Below are 18,761 nucleotides of genomic sequence, written 5' to 3' on the forward strand. Positions count from 1 at the left end.
CTATTTATGAATAAAAAATCCAAACTTTAAATTAATTACTATGGAACTGTTACTCCTGAAGCATCTTCCAAACTGGACTGTTTTCTATGATATGGGCTTTTGTAATTGCCATTTTGTAACGAATATCATCAGCTTGTGGCTTGGAAGTTATCTGAAAGGAAAGAAAAATATTATGAGTAGGATACAGTAACTCTTAAGTAATAGAACATTCAACATCTTAATTTTCAAATACTACAAACATAAAATTATTCAGCAGTGAAATCTGAATGGTTTCTGAAGTAGCTGTTCAGGCATGATGTACACAAAAGTGATGTGATGTATCCCTTTAGGTGCAAGACCAGTCCTAAAAGAACCAGACCTGTCAGCATTGCATCTTAACTACCTGGGTAGTATTTTCACAGAAGATGGGCACGGTGGCTCAGGATAAGTTGGGTGGTATTGCTCCCTTGGCTATGTCTGTTAACCTTGGGCAAAAAAGTTAGGGGTTATCTGGCAAAACATGAGTTCACTAAACTGGCTTTGCAGAAATACTGTAATGGCAACTGACAGGCTTGTGGTTTGTAATATCCTCTCTTTTTATGGGACTCTCCTGTTGAAATCTGCTTTCAACATTCTGAACAAGTAGAAAACCAAGTTGAAGTTTATAGGATCAGCAGTAATCTTAAAAGCTTTTAGGTTAATGCTGTATTAAGAGACTGGGCCTGATACCAGAAGATTCCCTAAAAGGTTTAAGTTTAACATTGCAGTGAGTAGAACTTTTGCCGTATAAAAAGTGAAGTAAAGCTTACACACTTCAAAAATGATCAATACTCTGAGCAGGCTGATGCTTATTATTGTGAGATGCCTACTTCAGGAAAGGATAAAATGTAAATTCACCTTTGATTCCTGACATGTCATTTAGCCTGGTCTTTTTGGTACAGGGGATGCTGCTAGTCCTGATACGGTTAGTATCTAAAGTAGAATTTTTATAGAAAAATATTCTTTAAAAGGTTCACAAAATAGGGTGCACATTAAGCTGTACAAATAATATTCTAGCATGTGCATCACTAAAAATCCACAAGTAATTAGTTTTTAGGTTGGCATTTTACCTTTAAGTTGTAGTCATTACATATTTAGATCTCATGTTGGTTCTGCACTAGTAAATGCAGTGAAAACATCCTAACTTCAATGTATTGACAATGATTGTCGGTCCCTCTGACCCAAAACGGTTCATTAAGGAAAAAAAAAAAGGTATTTTACAGTTCTTGGGTTTTCCTAGCTGCTAGACTTCTGAAGAACTAATATTTTTAAGTAAACACAACCAGACTTACCTTAGCTATTGTTAGCATTAACTTCACAGTTTCAGCAGTATTGTGAACTGGTATTATTCGTAAATTACTTCCTAGGAATCTGCACATCAAAATAGGTTAAGGTTGCTTTTAGAATGCACATTTAATCTGTTATTCCATAGATTCAAAAAGCATTCCCACACGATGTAAACAACTCCTTACTGGGCCTGCCCCACAAGTACATAAAGATTGACTATTTTTAAAGGCAGCTGGAGAATTCATGCTGTTTGTACAGCCATCTGTCCCATTTCTGTATTGCTTCTTTAGGAGGGATATGGAAGGGCTCCTTTCTTTTTCTAGAGTTTTGTTTTTCTTCTTGGGTTCTCTGATTGAACACTTAACCATGTGTACAGTCAGAACTAACCCTCTTCTGCTACATTGTTGATGACTGTTCTCAGTGCCAGTAAAAAAATGTTGGATGTTATTTATTTTATTTATGGCTTTGGAAGAATGCAGGAACCTATCTGAAAATGCTGTGCGAAAAATACTTCAGAATTTGAACTAAATCTTTATAGTGTATTATCTAAATATAGCAACCCGTACGTCAAATATGGTTAAGATAATAGGATGTAAAGTCTCTTTCATTCAAGTAGTTTAGCCTAGAATGCATTCTCTTTCTATAAATAATGTTATTCATATTCATTCATTCTTGAAGATGGAATCTGAGGATTTAAAAGACTGTGGCATCAGTTGCCATTCAGTGCAGTGATGGAAAAAGAGATACCAAAGCTCAGGCAAGCATAGAGCCTCTCCGTACACCTTGTAACTTAGGGTGTTGTTAACAGTGACAACAGCATTGCTACCCTTTTCTCTTGTAGAGCTGTAACATGGTACGAAATTAACAACAAAGAATTTAAAATTTAAAAAAAAAAAAAAATTAATTCAAACAAAGTGCCCCTGCTGCTCAGTTGCATCCTCCTGTGACTGCCACCTGTTCTTCCCCTCAGTCTGCTTGATGACTTGGACTCCTTCACATTAAGACCCATGGTGGTTATGTATCTCATCTGAATTTGGCTGCCAGGCCTTCTAATTAACAAAAATAAATGTTATAGGCAGTGCAAGAGTAGGCACTCAGGTCACTATTGAGCTTTGCTAAAATCTGATGCAGAAATTGTTTGATTTAGGGATTATGGAAATAAGTAAATATAACTTTGCTAACACTAGCAATGGGCTAAGCAAAGGGTAAATGAGCAAAGCACAACAAAGAAAGAATTCAATGTGCTTACCTAGAGGCACATAGAAAAGCCATTTCTATCAATGCTTTTGCTTCCAACTACAGCAGGTCTAAATTTAGTTTGATCAATGGACAGAATACTGCTGTTAGAATGAAAAGCTGTTCTTTGCTCCAAGGTGTTTGGAAACTAACGCACGGATTTTGTCACAGTTTGAGTGGACCAGGCTAATTTTTGGTACAAATACAAGGACCTAGATATGTTCTTTAGGACCCTGAGGGATCAGAGAGGTGGAACACAGAGAGGTCAGTATTCCCTCCCATTTTCTGCTCATACTTTTTAAAACGTCAGGAGGACCAGAGCCTAACCCCTTTTTTCTTGCTCCTGTATTCCCTGCTGCTTCACAGTGCTCCCAGGCCTTGGAGACTCCCGGGGTTTAGCCCCAGCTCCCCACGTGCTCTGCAGGATCCATCAGGGGGTGGACAGAGCCGTGGAGCCCCTCCTGAGTCAGCCCTGCTGCAAGGGGCCCTGTGGCACCTCTCCTTGCCAGCATCGAGATGGGGTTTTGTATATTTGTGCCTTATCCCAGATGCTACTGCCCTGCTCCTGACCTAGTAAACCTGTTTCAGTTCTAGTTTCCAACTTTTAAGTCTCTTGTCTTTATTTCCCTTTTAGCTTCCCTTGGGATGGTAGATAATGGAAATAACAAATCTGTCCTCTGGGTTTTGGTCTGCCCAGACTGCTAAACCATGATGGATTTAGTGAGGACATGAGTAGAATTATCATTTGAGCCGTGACAATAAAGACTGCTTTCCTTCCCCCTCCTCTGTGATGTAATAACCCTGCAACAACACTGTTCATGTTGTTAAACAGCAATCCTTTAATGTTCTTATTAATCAAAAGGAAAAAACCCTTCCCAATTGCAACAAAACCATAGATTAGCAGAAAAAAATAGCAATACAGGAAGACCTGAAAATATCAAAGAAGACTTGAAAATATCAAGGAACTTTCTGTTTTTCAACAAATCCAACAAGTGACTTGGAGTCAGAGAATATGGCACAAGTTTCAACACAAGCAATGCAAAAGCTCACCCAGTGATTCACATACAAGAACTCTAAGCTGCCGGGTAGTAGCAAAGCACATGGATCTAAAAAAAATCAATGTGCACAAAGTCTGTTGTGCATAACCACAAAGTGGATTGAGAATTAGCATTACCATCAGCTGAAGAACATGTTCTCATTGAATGGTGGCAGTGCTGTTAAGACTTTTCATAAAAACTTATGGAATTATCACAAATGGGTAATAGATTTCCTATATTTCATCCCATACAACCTGCTACTCAGCATTTGGCAGTGTGCCCTGGGTTTAATGGAACAGGTGCTAGTTTCAGGAAGGCAGAGATGGAAAACTCCATTAGAACAGTCACTTCTTCGATGTCAAGAGTGAAAATCAACTGCAGTCAGGACTACTGTACCTACTAAAAAATAGTTCTGACAGGTATGAAGCATAATCAGGTAACTTTAAAGCAGGTATGTATGGAAACATGTAAGTTTCAGGTTTCATGAGAAATTCCAGGTTTTAAACAAACCATTTTTAATATCCAGTTTTATACTTCTGCTGTAAAATAACATGGATTATTTCAATTGTTCTACCTCTGTATAACTGACACTGCTCCAAGATTTTAACAGCTGGTAAAGAATCTGAACTTTACAATAAAGCATTTTCTCATTAAGGAAACTGTTCTGTTTTGAAAATGACCATAAAAAGATGCTGACAGACCTAAGAAAATTGCCTATTTTTCCAGTTCAAGACAGAATTACATCACATAGCCCTAAATCAATCGAAAGGGATGTCATTTGCTATGTTTTCAGGAACATCCCCTCTTGTTTCATATAACATGTCAGATTTATTAATTTAGGATTCTTTTAATTTAATAAGTGTATGCTTTAAATAATTTTCCAGTGCATTAGCAAAATAAAATTCCTATTCCTGAAAATAACTTGTACAATAAGATTCCCGAATCCAGGACTTCATTTCTTCTTAGCAATAAAAGTGTTGATGTTGAAATCATACCTTGTCTGAATCCTAAACATGACATTCCATTCTTCTGGTCCATGAAGAGCAGCTGACAAAACCAAAAAACTGTTCCGATGAATGTTTATGAACTTCTGAATTCTTTTGAAAAACTGTTCTTCCCCTGTCATAAGCAAGTCTTGAGTGTCTGCCAGTATAAATGCAACACCTATTGAAGAAAATTATATAGATGTATATGTCATGGCAGTAATTGAAGTTCTCATCACAAACCAGGAAGCAGGATTCTTACTCAAACATTAGTTTAAAAGGCAATGGAACAAAACAGATGAAAGAATTTACATATCTTGACAGTGAAATGCAATAATGTGATTTTGATGAGTTGTAGTGAGGATTTTTTAAAAAAATCTACAAATGACTCAGATTATTTTTGACCATAGCATCATAAAGACCTGACTGTTGAATCAACTCAAAGTAAGACACGTGAATGCCTCTGAAAGCATGTGCTTCAGGAACAAGCAACTACTATAGTGAAATTGATTTAGGGTAAATACAAAGAGGTCAGCAAGTTCTGGTTTTGAATGAAACACACTTGTAGCATCCTAAAAGTAAGCTTAACTGTGTACCATAAAAATGACAAAACCCCATCAACTAAGTTATTCTGAATGTGAAAGTTAAGGAGGCTGAAATTTAAGAGGCTTAACAACTGAGGATATAAAACACTAGGCCAGTGTGTGCCCTGTTAATCCCTACAGTTCAGGGAAGCTTCAGGATCTTCCCTACTTGTCTAAAGAATCTTCTGCTCTAAAAATGAAGGAATTTCATGTTTACAGTTTCAGTCATTTGCTAACCAAGCCTGCACAAAGAATCCTTTCTGTAATTCCTCTGCTACCACCAGGTCTACAAACTCAATTTAGAAGATGAAGGCCAAAGATCTCGGTTTACTCTTGTGTTTTCAGCCATGAATACTAAAAATCTTGCTTGCTGTCTTACAGATCAGCAGCACTTGACATGTTTGTCCAGCTATAACAAGAGTTTACTAAACAGTTTAGCTGCTGCTGACCAGATCTAATGTAGCTGTTCTGCAATTCATCCCAAAAGAAAGTAAAAAACAATGAAAATATTTCTTTCTCAAAGTTCTCTACTGTCTGATTTATGTGGAATCACACCACAGCTCCTTCCACTACTGCATGACATTCCAGTGAGGCAGCTTCTATTCAGTTTAGTGTAGCCTGCAATGGGGCCTGATCTTGTATCTCATTAGAACTTCTGAGTTTAAAACATAAATTTTAAAGTACTGTACCAGAAAGAGAAAAAATCACGGATCCTATTTCCACTGATTCTGAGTATCGAACTCTGTGATGTTGTCTTTGTAGCACTGTAGAAATTTCATGATTCTAAATAAATTTTAAAAGATTGTTTTTAAAACAAGTTAGAAATATTCTTAAAGCACGTTATTCTTAAAGAACATTAGCATCATTTAAATAATAAAATAATATTTTTTATTCCACGTGCACTAAAATAATGACATTTTAACTAAACCTTTTCAGCTAATGACATTTTGAAATATTTGAAATGGAAGTTCTCAAACACTGAATCTGTACTCATACATTCAGTTTACCACAGGAAACTCTTGCACAGTAAGGAAGCTAAAACATTGCGCAGTCTGGTTTTGTAGAAGGTGCTAAAGGTGAATTTGCATAAGTGAGGAACATAGTGTGTTTCTATGACTCCAGTTAATTAGACTACATTATTTCCCAGATGTCAGCATTTCATTTGGAAGATAGTCCAGAAAATCTGTATGGGAAATTATTTTCTTTAAAGTTTTTTGACAGAATACAGCCTACTAAGGAATACTAGAAGATGGCACTATGCAACACAATCATCTACACAGTGGAGTGGTTTGGATATTGTTTTCAGCCTGTGAAAAGGATTTCTGCAACATGTTCCACAGAAGCTGCTCAAACATACACCTTGAAAAAAAAAATCACTGAATCCTTTTCAGCCAACATCTTTAATCCACCTGTTTAAAACACAGCCAACTTGCCCATAGAGGTGAGCATCATGATTTAGTGGAAGAGTACAAAATAAAGTCAGTATAACTGGTGACCCTGATGGAGACAGTAATGAGGAATGTTTTAAATGATCTGGAAAGGGAACCCTTAATGACAGCTGCATATAACTACATATATTATATATATATAAAATAACTAAAATTCCGGAAAAGCTTTCTGCTTCAAAGCCACTGCTGACACTGAATTTTTTAATGCACAAATATAAATAAGAACTATAAGAAAAGGATAGCTGCACAGGGAAAAGAGAAAGCTCGTAAACAAAACTGGCACAAAGCAATACCTTTGTGAAAGAAAAGCAATCTTAGATTTGTACTCAGCTATTCCTTATCTTTCTTCATGGGGAATCCTTAGCAACAGCAGTAGTTTTGAGTACAGCTTGGCCTCTTGTTAATAAGTGTTAATAACCTTCTCATCATATTATGGATTAAGGTTAATAAAACTCCCACCATATTGTGGATCAAGTTGCTCTTCAAGCAGTTCCTAAATTGGAACAGTTTACAGGCTGTCATTTCAAAACAAGCAGGCAAATAAGAACAGACTTTAAACCAAGGTGGTGGAGGAATTACATCAACACCATTGACCCATTTATACAGCTGAGATGGGGTGATAGCTTTGTCAGCCAAGCCTGTATAAGATATTCTTGAGACTCAAACCCCTCTTGCCTCTAAATTCTCCCCAGCTGGCATGAAACTGGTCTCAGCTGCAGGAACTAATTACCAGCTCCTTGTCATACCCTTTCATACCCTTGGAGTGCAGTCCAAGCTTCTCATATTAACAGATCTAAATATACATCAATATATGTAAGATTACCTATTTTAAACTGAATTGCACACTTACTGAGTAATAATCTACCCCAATGTTGATACTGTGTAGTAGAAAGCACTGTTTCACGAGAAACTCAGAAAATTAAAAACCTTTCTGATGGAATTATGTGTTTACTGAAAGAGGTGAAGAGCTGTGTGAAAATGAGTCAGGAGGACAACAGTAAAGCAGTATAACTCAGCACAGAAGGTGGAAATACTCCCAAAAGGTACTGAGTAGCTAGAAAAAAAAATGCGCACAAAAAACAAGTAGTATTTTAGAAACAACTTCTGACTAATGTCACCGTTTTCTCCTAAAACAATTACATTAATTTACATTGCATAAAATATTGTGATGTATGGAATATAGGAAATATAGGCTTCTTCCACCGTTTCTTAGCGAGTTGGATGCTGTTGTTGACAGGTGGTAATGTACCTGCAGAGCTGTACTCATAATAATTGTTGTTACCCATCTTGACTGTTCCTGACCACCAGTTTCTGTCATTTTGTTCAAGGGACCAATGGCTCTGCACTGAAATCTCAGCTGCCACCTTCTGAAAAACTTGGGGAAAAAAAGATGACAATTATTACTGGAAAAATAAGAAGGTGAAAAACTTAAGACACACATTAAAGATCTAAAAATGTAATTTTAAAAAAGGCACTATCCAACTCTCCTAAATGTGTACAGGTGCTCACTACCACTGAACTAACTTAAGATGGCAATTAGATACCCAAACGCCTGTAAAGAATCTGCATCTGAGAGGGCTTCCTCTGCAAGACATAAGCCCCAGAAGGAAGACATAATTTCAGAAAAACATTTCCTAAAAGCACTTAAAATTACTAAGGAACATTTACCCTATTTTCAAAGGGCACACTGGGCACTATGTATCTTTTACACTAAGATACTTCTGGGAAAAATGCCTTGGGCCTCCTGCCCAGCCTGGAGCGGCCCACCAAGCCAAGGTTCTTTCCATGTGCATTTGCATTTCAGTCATATAAAAATACTCCTGGATATGCAGCTTGTCATGCGTTTGTATTTCAGTAAGGCTCATGTGGTGCATCTGGGGCCACAGAAGCCGCCTGGCTGAGGTCCCGAGCCTGGGCTTGTGCTCGCAGCCCTGAGGCGCTTGCCTGCCACTGCAGGCCGCGCCGGGGGTCTGGAGAGACCATGAAACCTTTGTGCCCGCTGGTTCCCAACCTAAGTTTTAACCGGGCCTCTGCTCATGTTAAAAACCTGGAAAGGCGCTATGGTGAAACTCCTGTACCCCCTGGGGCCGGGATGACCTTCCCCGCCCTTCCCTCCCTGCAGACTCCCGCCGCGCTGGCGCCCGGCCTGCCTCAGTCCACCTCCGGTACCTCAGCCCGGCAGCTGGGCACGGAGCCTCCCGGCATCAAGCAGGGCCGATGACCCGGCCTCTCAGGGGGAACAACCGCGGCCGCTCCTTACCCGGGCAGTGCTGCAGCTCAAACCAACCTTTCCACACAGGTCTGAGGAATTAAGAGACGGCAGACGAAAGCTGCCAACAACCGAATGAAATGCACGCAACCCACTGCTAAGGAAGTCCGGCCTGGGTGGAAGTAAGGACGCCCCGAAGTCGTTTGCCCTTTTCTCGACCCGCTCGACTCCCGCTGACCGTCCCGCGTTGTCCGGAGGCGAGCGGGACCGGCCTGGCTCCTGCTGGGTGCTGCTGCGAGCCCCGACAGCTCCGCAGTGTCCCCGGAACTTCCCCCAAGCCCCACAAAGTTCACGTTGGCCTGAGAGACTGCTGCTATCCAAGTACTGGTTGACATTTTTGGACGATAAAAAGTGACTGAAAGGACAGAAATGGAAGGACACCAAGAGGGTGTAATAAGCAGTATATGGTAATAGGTCTTCTTTTTCATTGGAAAAATCCTGAGGAAGTGTTTTTTAATGGACAGCTAATTATGCAGCTGTTTCTGGGGAAGAATATTCCAAATTATTTTCTATGATATTCTAAAGATAGAAGCTACACAGTACAAAAATGTGTACTGTGGAAGCAAGAAACTGCACCCCTTTCAGTGAAAGAAATAATGAGAATGTTGGAGCTTCTTTTCTCATCATGTAAGAGGAAACAGTACTTCTTTTATATGGTAAAAAAAGAACTGGAGTAATTGAATAAGTACTGAAAAGAACATTGATTTCCAGCTCTGCTCTTCACCCAGCTAGCGACTGAAACTGGTATTTTTGCTTAAAATCTGAGATGGTAGTAAAAGCTACCAGTTAAAAGTTTTTTAACTGTTTAGAGCAGTTTAAAATACAGAGGAAAGCAACTACATTTATATATTAAAAATTACACACTTAAAAAGCAAATTGTCTGGTTTACTTAGAACTTGTCATTGTAGTAATTTAAATATGACTTTTGATTCAGGCAAATCAGGGTTCATGTTGGATTTCCTACTGTTGGTCAAATGCACCTGAGTTACAGTTGCTCATCACTGTAAGGAGATGGAAATGCCATTGCTACTCAAGATAGTAAGTAAAATATTTGTAATACTCAATTTTAAAATTTCTATGGAGTATAAATGTAAAAGTCAGCAAATTAAAGGGAAATAACTGATGTATGAGTTATCCCAGTTTTAGTGTTCTGGAGAGCTGTGACAGGACCAACAAACTGAAGCCATTTCCTGTAACATGGAGCCCTGTGCTCTGGCTGGATACAAAAATCAAGGATATAAGAACATCAGAAATTATTTAAAAACAGAAATACAAAACAATAAGGTAGTTTTATGACGAAGGTTTGATGATCCTGCTGATATGTACCAGTGTGAAGTTTGAATTCATGCACACTATTAATAAATCTGCATTTCAGTAGTACTACAGAAATCTCAGTGGTGAAAGAGTAGGAACTGTTTTGTTGTAGTGTTTATACTTGATTTATACCACTATATTGTATTAGAAGTAATATTTTGGAATACTTCTAATAAGCACAAGCACTAATTGAACTACAACAATTTGTATGAAAAAAAATCAGGAGGGAATAGAATGGAGTAAAACAATATGGGTGTATTTATAGGTGAGTAGATTTTTGTTTCCTCCATTCTAATACTTTTAAAAATGTATGGTATTTAAAAGAAAGGATTATTAAAATTTTAAAAATTTATCCTACAGCCATTTATTGTACATGACACCCTCTACCTCCCAACTCAAGAACACTTGAGAAGCATTGAAGTACAATGATGCGTTGAGTGTGGGACAATCAAAAAATCAAAACCTTAACAGAAACTGCTTTCTGTCAGTGGTTTGACTCCAGTTGTTACGGTTTAACTTGTGTATATTCTGTGTCTTGTATTTTCAGTTGGCAAAAAGTTAATATTGGAAACTTAACTGAATATATTTCTGCTTGTCATTACATATGACAATGTCCACATTTGAAATAAAAATAAGACTGAGTCCAAAAGTTCTGAGGGGAGTGGACTCCACTGCCTCTCTGTGAGAGCCACCCCAGCCTAGAACTCCAGTCCAAATCTTTCTTACGCAATGAGACATGCTGAGCCCCAGGGCTAGGACTGCTCAGGGGACAATTTTGGAAGCAGTTTGTTTTGCAGAGCCATTTGAGTCTGAATTTCACTATATGACCTGGTGTTCTATTTTTATCAGCCTTATGTCAGAAGACTCATTGACTAAAGCTTGAATTTGAAGAAAATGTTTTTTTCCTGTTCTTCAGAAGCATTCTTCTTCCAAGTAGTGTCTCTTCCAAAAAGTGATTTTGAGGAATACTGTGCTACCTGATATTAGTCTCTTTTGCCAGATGACTTTCAACAAGACAAGAGGGCACGGTCTTAAATTGTGCCAGGGGAAATTTAGGTTAGATATTAGAAAGAATTTCTTTACGGAGAGAGTGATCCGGCATTGGAATGGGCTGCCCAGGGAAGTAGTGGATTCTCCATCCCTGGATATATTTAAAAAGAGACTGGATGTGGCACTCAGTGCCATGGTCTAGCAACCGCAACGGTGGTAAAAGGGTTGGACTCGATGATCTCTGAGGTCCCTTCCAACCCAGCCAATTCTATGATTCTATGATTAGGAGCTAAATTTATTTTACTATTTAACAGCTATCTCTGCTGTGACAGTTTTTGACATTTCGCTAGTCTTAGCTTTAAATCTCAAATGCATTTCTTTTCCACATACTTATTTGGTACATTTTACATACAGGTGAAACTGCAAGAGAAAGAAAAGGGCTGTGTCTGGCAGCATATCAAGTAACTCCTGGGAGCAGAGCAACCCATTTAGGCAGGCATAGAAAGATCTTTGGATTAGAACTCCCATGTGATAAAGATAATGGCTTAAGCATTTGGATTAATAATTTATAACAAGGTAAAATCTTTAATCAAATTAGTGTTTCTCTGGGCCATATCCTGTATGTTCTAAACCAGCACCAATTTCTGATTTTGTAGGGCAGTTGCATAGGTATCTTCCTTCTCTAGTTTTTCATTTGAGAACAGATTGGTATCATATTACACATCACCAGTCTTGTTCCTGATTACATGATCCAAGAAAAAGTGTTTTTTTCCTTATAAAAGCGAAAAAGGAGTGAAGGTATACTAAAAAGATAGAAGAAGAAAGTAATGCTTATTTTTCAATCTACGGAGCACAAATAAAAATTGATGTTATCAGTTTTCAAGTTCAATAAAGTACAAAGACTCAGCATATAAATGACACAAAGGATTTATTATTTTCTGTCATACAGAAATGAACTAAGAATCTTCAGTATGTAGCATGGGGAAGAAAGCTTTTGGGACTATGCAACTGTACAGAGATTCTGGAAAGAGAAGACCATGTTCACAGGGAATCACTTGGAAATATGGTTACTTAGGCCCCAGTTAATTATCAAGGTTTGAAAAGCAAGTGGATGGAAAACATGCAGACGTTCAGTTTGAGAGCTTTACACCCCCCTCATCTTCCCAAAGACTGCGAGGTCAGAACTTTTCTCCAGCTGCATCCTGTTATAGATATACATGATTAATCTTGATTACTAGAACATGATAATCAAAGAGAGACTGAGGTTTCCTTCTCTACCATAAAGATACATTAGAACATTCTGTTACAGGAAGGAAGTTTGACTTACAGGTGGGTCTCATGTCCACAGACATGAAAATTACCTCATTCTATGAAGGTTACAAAGTTTTTACTACCTACACTGAAGGTGGCATGAACATATGGTTTGTCTTATTTATACTGACCTTAAGCAGATCAATACAATTCTACTGAGAGGCAAGGTGCCATGCCACACTCCAAAGAGGATTGTTAAAAAAAAACCCAAAAAACCATAACTATTATTTAATTATACACAAGTTTAAGCAAAATCCCACAAATTAATAAATAAGGATTTCATAAATCAGAATGCTGTAGACTAAAGTAATGTGGTGAGATCAGCCTCATAACCGGCTTATATAGCTAGAAAGTAACTTATGTGAGTCAAATTTTTCACCAGGGTTACCAGACTTTCTGTTCAGACACTTAAAAATACCCTGATTTTTTAAAATGTGAATCTGGTACTATTCACACTGATTTCAATGGGAGCAGAGAAAAAGTCAAGAGTCCCTTTTACTCATGTGCATCAATATGAAACCTGATGTACAGCCTGAGTAATTGAACCTTGTCCCCAAATGTGTATATTCCAGCTTCTGTTCAGGTTCACCAGAATATCTATTGCCTCTAATCCAGTTAACAGTCATCTTCTGTTAATATACAAAACCGATTTCAAGTATTAGTGTTGTTGTTAAATGTATCTAGTTACTGAATTATAGTCAACCTCACCCTCAAATATTGAGGCTTCAGTTACTGAAGATCTCATCAGTATTCATATTTTACTGTACAGTTGTGAGAGATCTTTTGTTGCACACAATGCAAAATGTTAGATTGCTTAGAACTTTGATTTCTCTAATGGAACAGTCTTCTGAGCTGGGAACTTAGCTAATAAATCAAGAATAGGGAAGCTACTTAATGGAATTCCATTATTATTTCATACTTTAACTGTATCCAGATGGTTCATCAGGATGAGAACCTCATTAAGTTGAGTACCATATAAAACCACAAATATGCAATGTCTGCCCCCAGAGCCAGCTCCATTACCCTTTCTGCAAAGTGAATGTTAACTTGAAAGCAAAACAGCAAATGTTTAAGTGGATTTGCTCCCATGTTTGCAGAACTGTGGCCTACTCTACCTTTGTATACAGTATAGTGTAGTTTATACAGTATAGATTGCATAAAAGGAAGCTCAAGTGCAAGAAATAAACAGGTGTGTGTTCATGCATGCACTCTATAGTTTTTGCTGTTATTAGGTACCATAGGTAAAGAAAAATTATCAAGCCCAGTATTTTTCCCCAGCTGATAACTACTTTCTATATTAATCACATTCCTCTGTTACAGGTTTAGTTTCCTTAAAACCATGCAGTTGTTTTCAATAGGGAGATGGGTTTTAAATTATCTGAAGAATATAATTCAGCTGTAATTTTTCCAAAGTTGAACACATTAAAGCTTATTTTCCAAACCAGCACAAGCATAGTTTGTTTCAGAGAGAGTTGAAAATCAGTATGAATTTTGTGCAGGAGGTTAAAGCTTCTCCTTATACTGGATTTCAAACCCATTTCCATGGAACCATCTGCTTTAACAAAGCAACTTCTCATTCTCTCTTTTGTTCTCATTTCCTGTGCAGTCCCAGCAAGAATGTCATCTTTCAATGTACAAATGTTAAATCACCCCAGCCATAAAATATTAACAGAACGCATACAATTATGACTCCTAAATTGAAATCTTTCTAGCTGTAATTTGTCACCTCTACAACCGTACAATGTTATTAGTAGACTAAATCCAGAAAACTATGAAATAGATAGACTGGGGAAATAGCTTTTCAAGTACAGGCATTTAATATAGGCAAGTCCTGAAATCTTCTTCAGTTGAGATCAACAGTTTTCCCTTGTAGAAACAAAATTGTTTCCCTTTTGAAAATAATGAGTTCAACAGATGAACAACATAATAGCAGTTCTGATTTCCTTCATACAAACCTTTAGATTTTCTGGGGCGAAGTAGAACAACCATGCTACTAATTATTTTCCAAATGGCAATAATACGTATTAAAATTTTTATTACAGTCTCCTGCAATCTGTATCTAGAACAGGTGCAGTAATTTTTTGGTACACATTTTCTGAAAGAAACTGAATACTTTGTGTGAGAAACATGGGAAGCTGACTGGCCTACTAGTTCCCCCAACATAGTAATAAAATTTACAAACCAAAATATTGTGTAATTTTGAAATAATTTAAAACCTTAAAAAGCAAAGTGTGGAATAAGATTGTTAACCATGCACAGTTCCATCACATGTAATACAGAACTTTAAAATCTTATAAGCAAGCCATGGTTCTTGTACTTTATTACTAATCTTTCCCATTGATACGCAAAGTCTTTTTCTTGTAATATTTTTTGCATCTCAAATAACTATTTCCTGTGACCACCATTATCCTGTCTGCTGAACCTTATTACCATTATCCATGGTACAGACCTTGATAGGGTCCTAGCAACATGATTTAACTTTGAAGTTACCCCTTCAAACCTGTTTTTTTCTGTAATTCTATGATTTTTCTGCAATTTTTCTGTAATTCTATGCTTGTAGTGCAAGGTTTTCTTAGAGAAAAACAATTAATATATGGAGTGCCCTTTCCAGTACCCCCACCACAAAAGCAGATGTTTATGCTCTTATCTGATCACTTGTAGTAGCAGCCGAGACTGCCTGCTGATCTCATTTCATGCAGATTTACCTCTCCCCATCTTCACGTTAGGTCTTAGTGTCATTTCTTTTGCTACACTATATAAATACGGTATAATCTTATGCCTTTAAAAAACAAACAAAAATATATTATTAACTGATGCATTTTTCTAACTGCTGCCTCTCTCTTAGTGGTTAAGCTGTTTTCTTTCTGTAATTCTGTCACACTCTATCAAACTGGCATTTGCCTGCCTCCATTCTGAAAAAGCTAGGATCTCATTTTTACCAGTCTTTAAGGACACGCTCCTATCCAGACCTGAAATGGTTATTTTATACTCATCTGTCTTGTGGGGCATTTTCAGTGAAGCCAACTGTGTTTTTCCTTTATATCCTGTCATCTTTGTTTGACTCCTATCAGCATTTTTATTTCCTTGGCTTCCCTAATTTATTTTTTTTTTTGAGTAGATCAATTGGAAGAACCTCCACTGTCCTCAGTTTTCTATAGTGGTCCAGGTGTTTGAGCCTCAGTTTCCTTTTCCTTTCCCTTTACAAAACAACTGTTGGTGATTTATTTCATTTTAGGTAGCATCTTTATGTTAAAAAACCTGCATATCAATTTCTCCAGTCTACACTACAGGCTAATTGTCCTAGCAAAAAAATAATGATGCCGATTGCATCACCTTTTGGAGCTCTAGCCTATTTTAATCCTAATACATCCATACACACAGAACATAAGATGTCATTCAGGGTAGGCAGACTCAGAAGCATTACTTTAAACTCTGATTTTTGAGTCCTTTCCTCTTAATTCCACTGATAGTTCACTATATTTGTTTCTGCCTGTAGGATAGAGACATCTTTACCCATTCACATAACAATCTCACATAAACTGTCATTGTCACCTTTTTATAGTAACATTGTCTTCTCAAGCATTGACAAATTGATTTCACTGCTTTTACTAATTCAAAATACTACTGCAAAGGTCATTCTTCAATATTATTTTGTCTACCCCATCTCTTTAGTTTCTCCAGTGATGCCCTTTCACTGTTTTATCAGAGGTACATAGCCTGTCTTTACTTCAGAGGTTGTTCAGAACCTCTTAATCACTATTCACTTGGAGCCCATGACACTGTCCTTGGTTGGTTTTGCATAACAAGCTTTCAAATAAAGATTTGTCAATTCGTGTTTCAGATAAGAGGCCAATACAGTGGTAAATGCACTGCCAGGAGGCATAAGCAGGACTCCAGAGAACCCAGGTCACTGATGCTATTAAACAGAGAGCCACCTACTCCTGCTTAAAGCTTGAACATCCTCCTGAATGAGGAGGGACCTTAAACCAAGGTCAAACAGAAAGAGTCCAGATGACACACACAAGGCTGCTCAGGAATATATCCCTCATTTTCCAGCTTCCAGCTCTCACCCTCTTATTTTTGCTTCTCATAATGCATGCAGAATGACAAAATTACAATATTTAAACTGATTGTGTGCTGAGACCATTGCTCATCAGCTAGACAAATACTGGCACTCATTTGACCTTTCCATTCATGTTTTTTGTTTGGTCTTTTGTCTTAACTGGGATTATAACCACTCTGTGGGAAATCCTTGTTTTCGTTCTGTATTAGTAGTGTCTAGCCAGTGATGCTGGTCTGATTAAGCCCCACAGGCACTCTGGTAACACAAATTAAAAACAATACTGCTTTCTATTCCAGCTATGTCTACAGAGACGATTTGGCTGTGGGAAGCTGAATTCTATGGCTGCATATGTACCAACTGAACAATATACCGAATTCTAATCACTGGACTACTGCAAATCTATTAAAGGAATGGCAGCATCATCACTGGGGACTTGAACACAGAAGCTAATTTAAATTTTCATGCAACTGGAAAAGTAAATGCTAAGAAAAAATCTATTAAAAAAACCCATATGTGATTGCATTTCATATGACAATCATGAAAACTTACGTGCAAGCTGTTAGTGTTACTTTTTCAATTCAGGAGGAAGTTAAATATTGGGGTAAAGCAACAGTTACTCAAAAGGGACCCTTGTCTTTCACTTTCTGTCATTTTTCCTAATCTTCTTTTTCCCATCATTTCAGCTTAAGATATGAATGCCCACTAACTAGCATATATCAGCATTTTCAAGTTGATTAAACACTGTTTTAAACAACTTACTTTAGTCTTTTACACAGAAATTGAGAAAACAACATTCATCGGCCTTCTGTAAGAAATTTCTCCAGAGTTTCATCTTTCTCTATGGCTAATAGTATAGTTCTTTATCTTATCCAAAAGATTCCCCACTGTTGATGTACCTTGTAAACTTCAAGGTGAAGAATACGTTTTCTTGATGATTTGCACATCTGAAAGTTCAGACTCACCCAGTATGAAGACTAAAGTAAATACAGCACATTGCATTTAAAATATTTTGAATTATAGTATCTCATGCTATTTATGCTGCTAAAACCTAAGAGTAGGGGAAAGACCATTATTATGAAACTAAACATCTTCCCTCCATGAGTTTCAAGTCTTTCTTTTTCACTGACAGAAAGGAAGACTTTACCTTCTTGGTAGGCTTTCCTGACTTGATAATAAAGAATGAGCTAAAATTCTTTCTCCATTTAATTTGAGGAAATTAAAACCTCACTTCTGCTTCTGTATCAGAAGTCCAACAAAGTGGCTCTCTAGATAAACTATTTTGCCTCAGAGCTCTTTATTAGGTCAAGTCCAAAGATAAGACAAGTCATAACTTCTTCAGTCATGTGTTGGGGTAACCTTGTACGTTCACACAACTGAGTTTCTGACTACAAACAAAAATAAATGAAGCTTCCAAAGAAAACGCACTGCTGGAATAGTGCAAAGGCTTGCAAAACTGACCATATTTTTAGTGGTTATGGCTAGTACATAGTGCACTTACCTTAAAGAGTTTTAACCAAAAACATTAGTAGTGGCACCCACTTCTGAAGGCACTTTTGGTTAATGACTAAGAGGAGGTAGAATACTTCCTGCTGAGATTTTAAGCTGTGTGAAAGACAAGTCTTATTATTTCCATAATGCAAATTTCTTTTAGGGCCTAACCTTAGCAGGAAATAAGCCCCATCTTGTTTCAGGAGTTCTGACTTGGTAAGAATTACAAATAGTTTCTTTCTCCTTCCTCCCCCCAGTCAAATCAGAGAAGACAATTAACAGTACTTTCCATACCCAAATTAATAGCCAATAGCAGCAGATTGGTGAGTACTGAGAAGTAGATCCTATTTCACCCTTAGTCAGAAGAATGGCTGTGTTGACATTTAGTCTCAATATAAAAGCTACAGTGGAGGCATTAATGAAGATGAAAGAATCCCATTACCCCTCCAAAATGTAGCATCTGCAACAACAAACAAAACCGTATTCCTGAGAATCTTGCTATGCCTCAGACAGTGTCAAAAGGGTGCAAGTTCTGAAGCCTGAAGGCAATTCCAGCCAGCATCAGGCTTCTGATGTAACACTGAACGTGACATCAGACTTACTGTTTTTTAAAACAGGAGCATCATTGTGCTGACTCCTCTGAATTGATGCACTATGCCAGTAGAAATATTTGCTTATAAATGTGCAATTTCAAGAAACAGTGCTCTTCATATAGTACTGACCCTCTGAAGTC

General features: G+C 37.5%; 1 protein-coding gene across 1 annotated transcript; it reads right to left on the reverse strand.

Moving 5' to 3' along the window:
• Positions 1 to 49: 49 nt before the first annotated feature.
• On the reverse strand, positions 50 to 7,911 carry C8H1orf146 (chromosome 8 C1orf146 homolog). Its single transcript, XM_008490861.2, has 5 exons — positions 7,843 to 7,911; positions 5,835 to 5,928; positions 4,574 to 4,742; positions 1,311 to 1,389; positions 50 to 151 (listed from the first exon to the last, which is right to left on the reverse strand). The coding sequence occupies exons 1-5, from the start codon at positions 7,909 to 7,911 to the stop codon at positions 50 to 52; spliced, it is 513 nt and encodes a 170-aa protein (XP_008489083.1).
• Positions 7,912 to 18,761: the final 10,850 nt, after the last annotated feature.

Source organism: Calypte anna, chromosome 8, assembly GCF_003957555.1.
Source record: "Calypte anna isolate BGI_N300 chromosome 8, bCalAnn1_v1.p, whole genome shotgun sequence".
Classification (NCBI taxonomy): Eukaryota; Metazoa; Chordata; class Aves; order Apodiformes; family Trochilidae; genus Calypte; species Calypte anna.

Coding starts and splice junctions, on each gene's coding strand:
- C8H1orf146 (XM_008490861.2), bottom strand. CDS start 7,911: ATGACAGAAACTGGTGGTCAGGAACAGTCAAGATGGGTAACAACAATT. Junction 1,390..4,573: donor ATGTTTAGGATTCAGACAAG/GTATGATTTCAA, acceptor TTTGATGTGCAG/ATTCCTAGGAAGTAATTTAC. Junction 152..1,310: donor TAATGCTAACAATAGCTAAG/GTAAGTCTGGTT, acceptor CTTTCCTTTCAG/ATAACTTCCAAGCCACAAGC.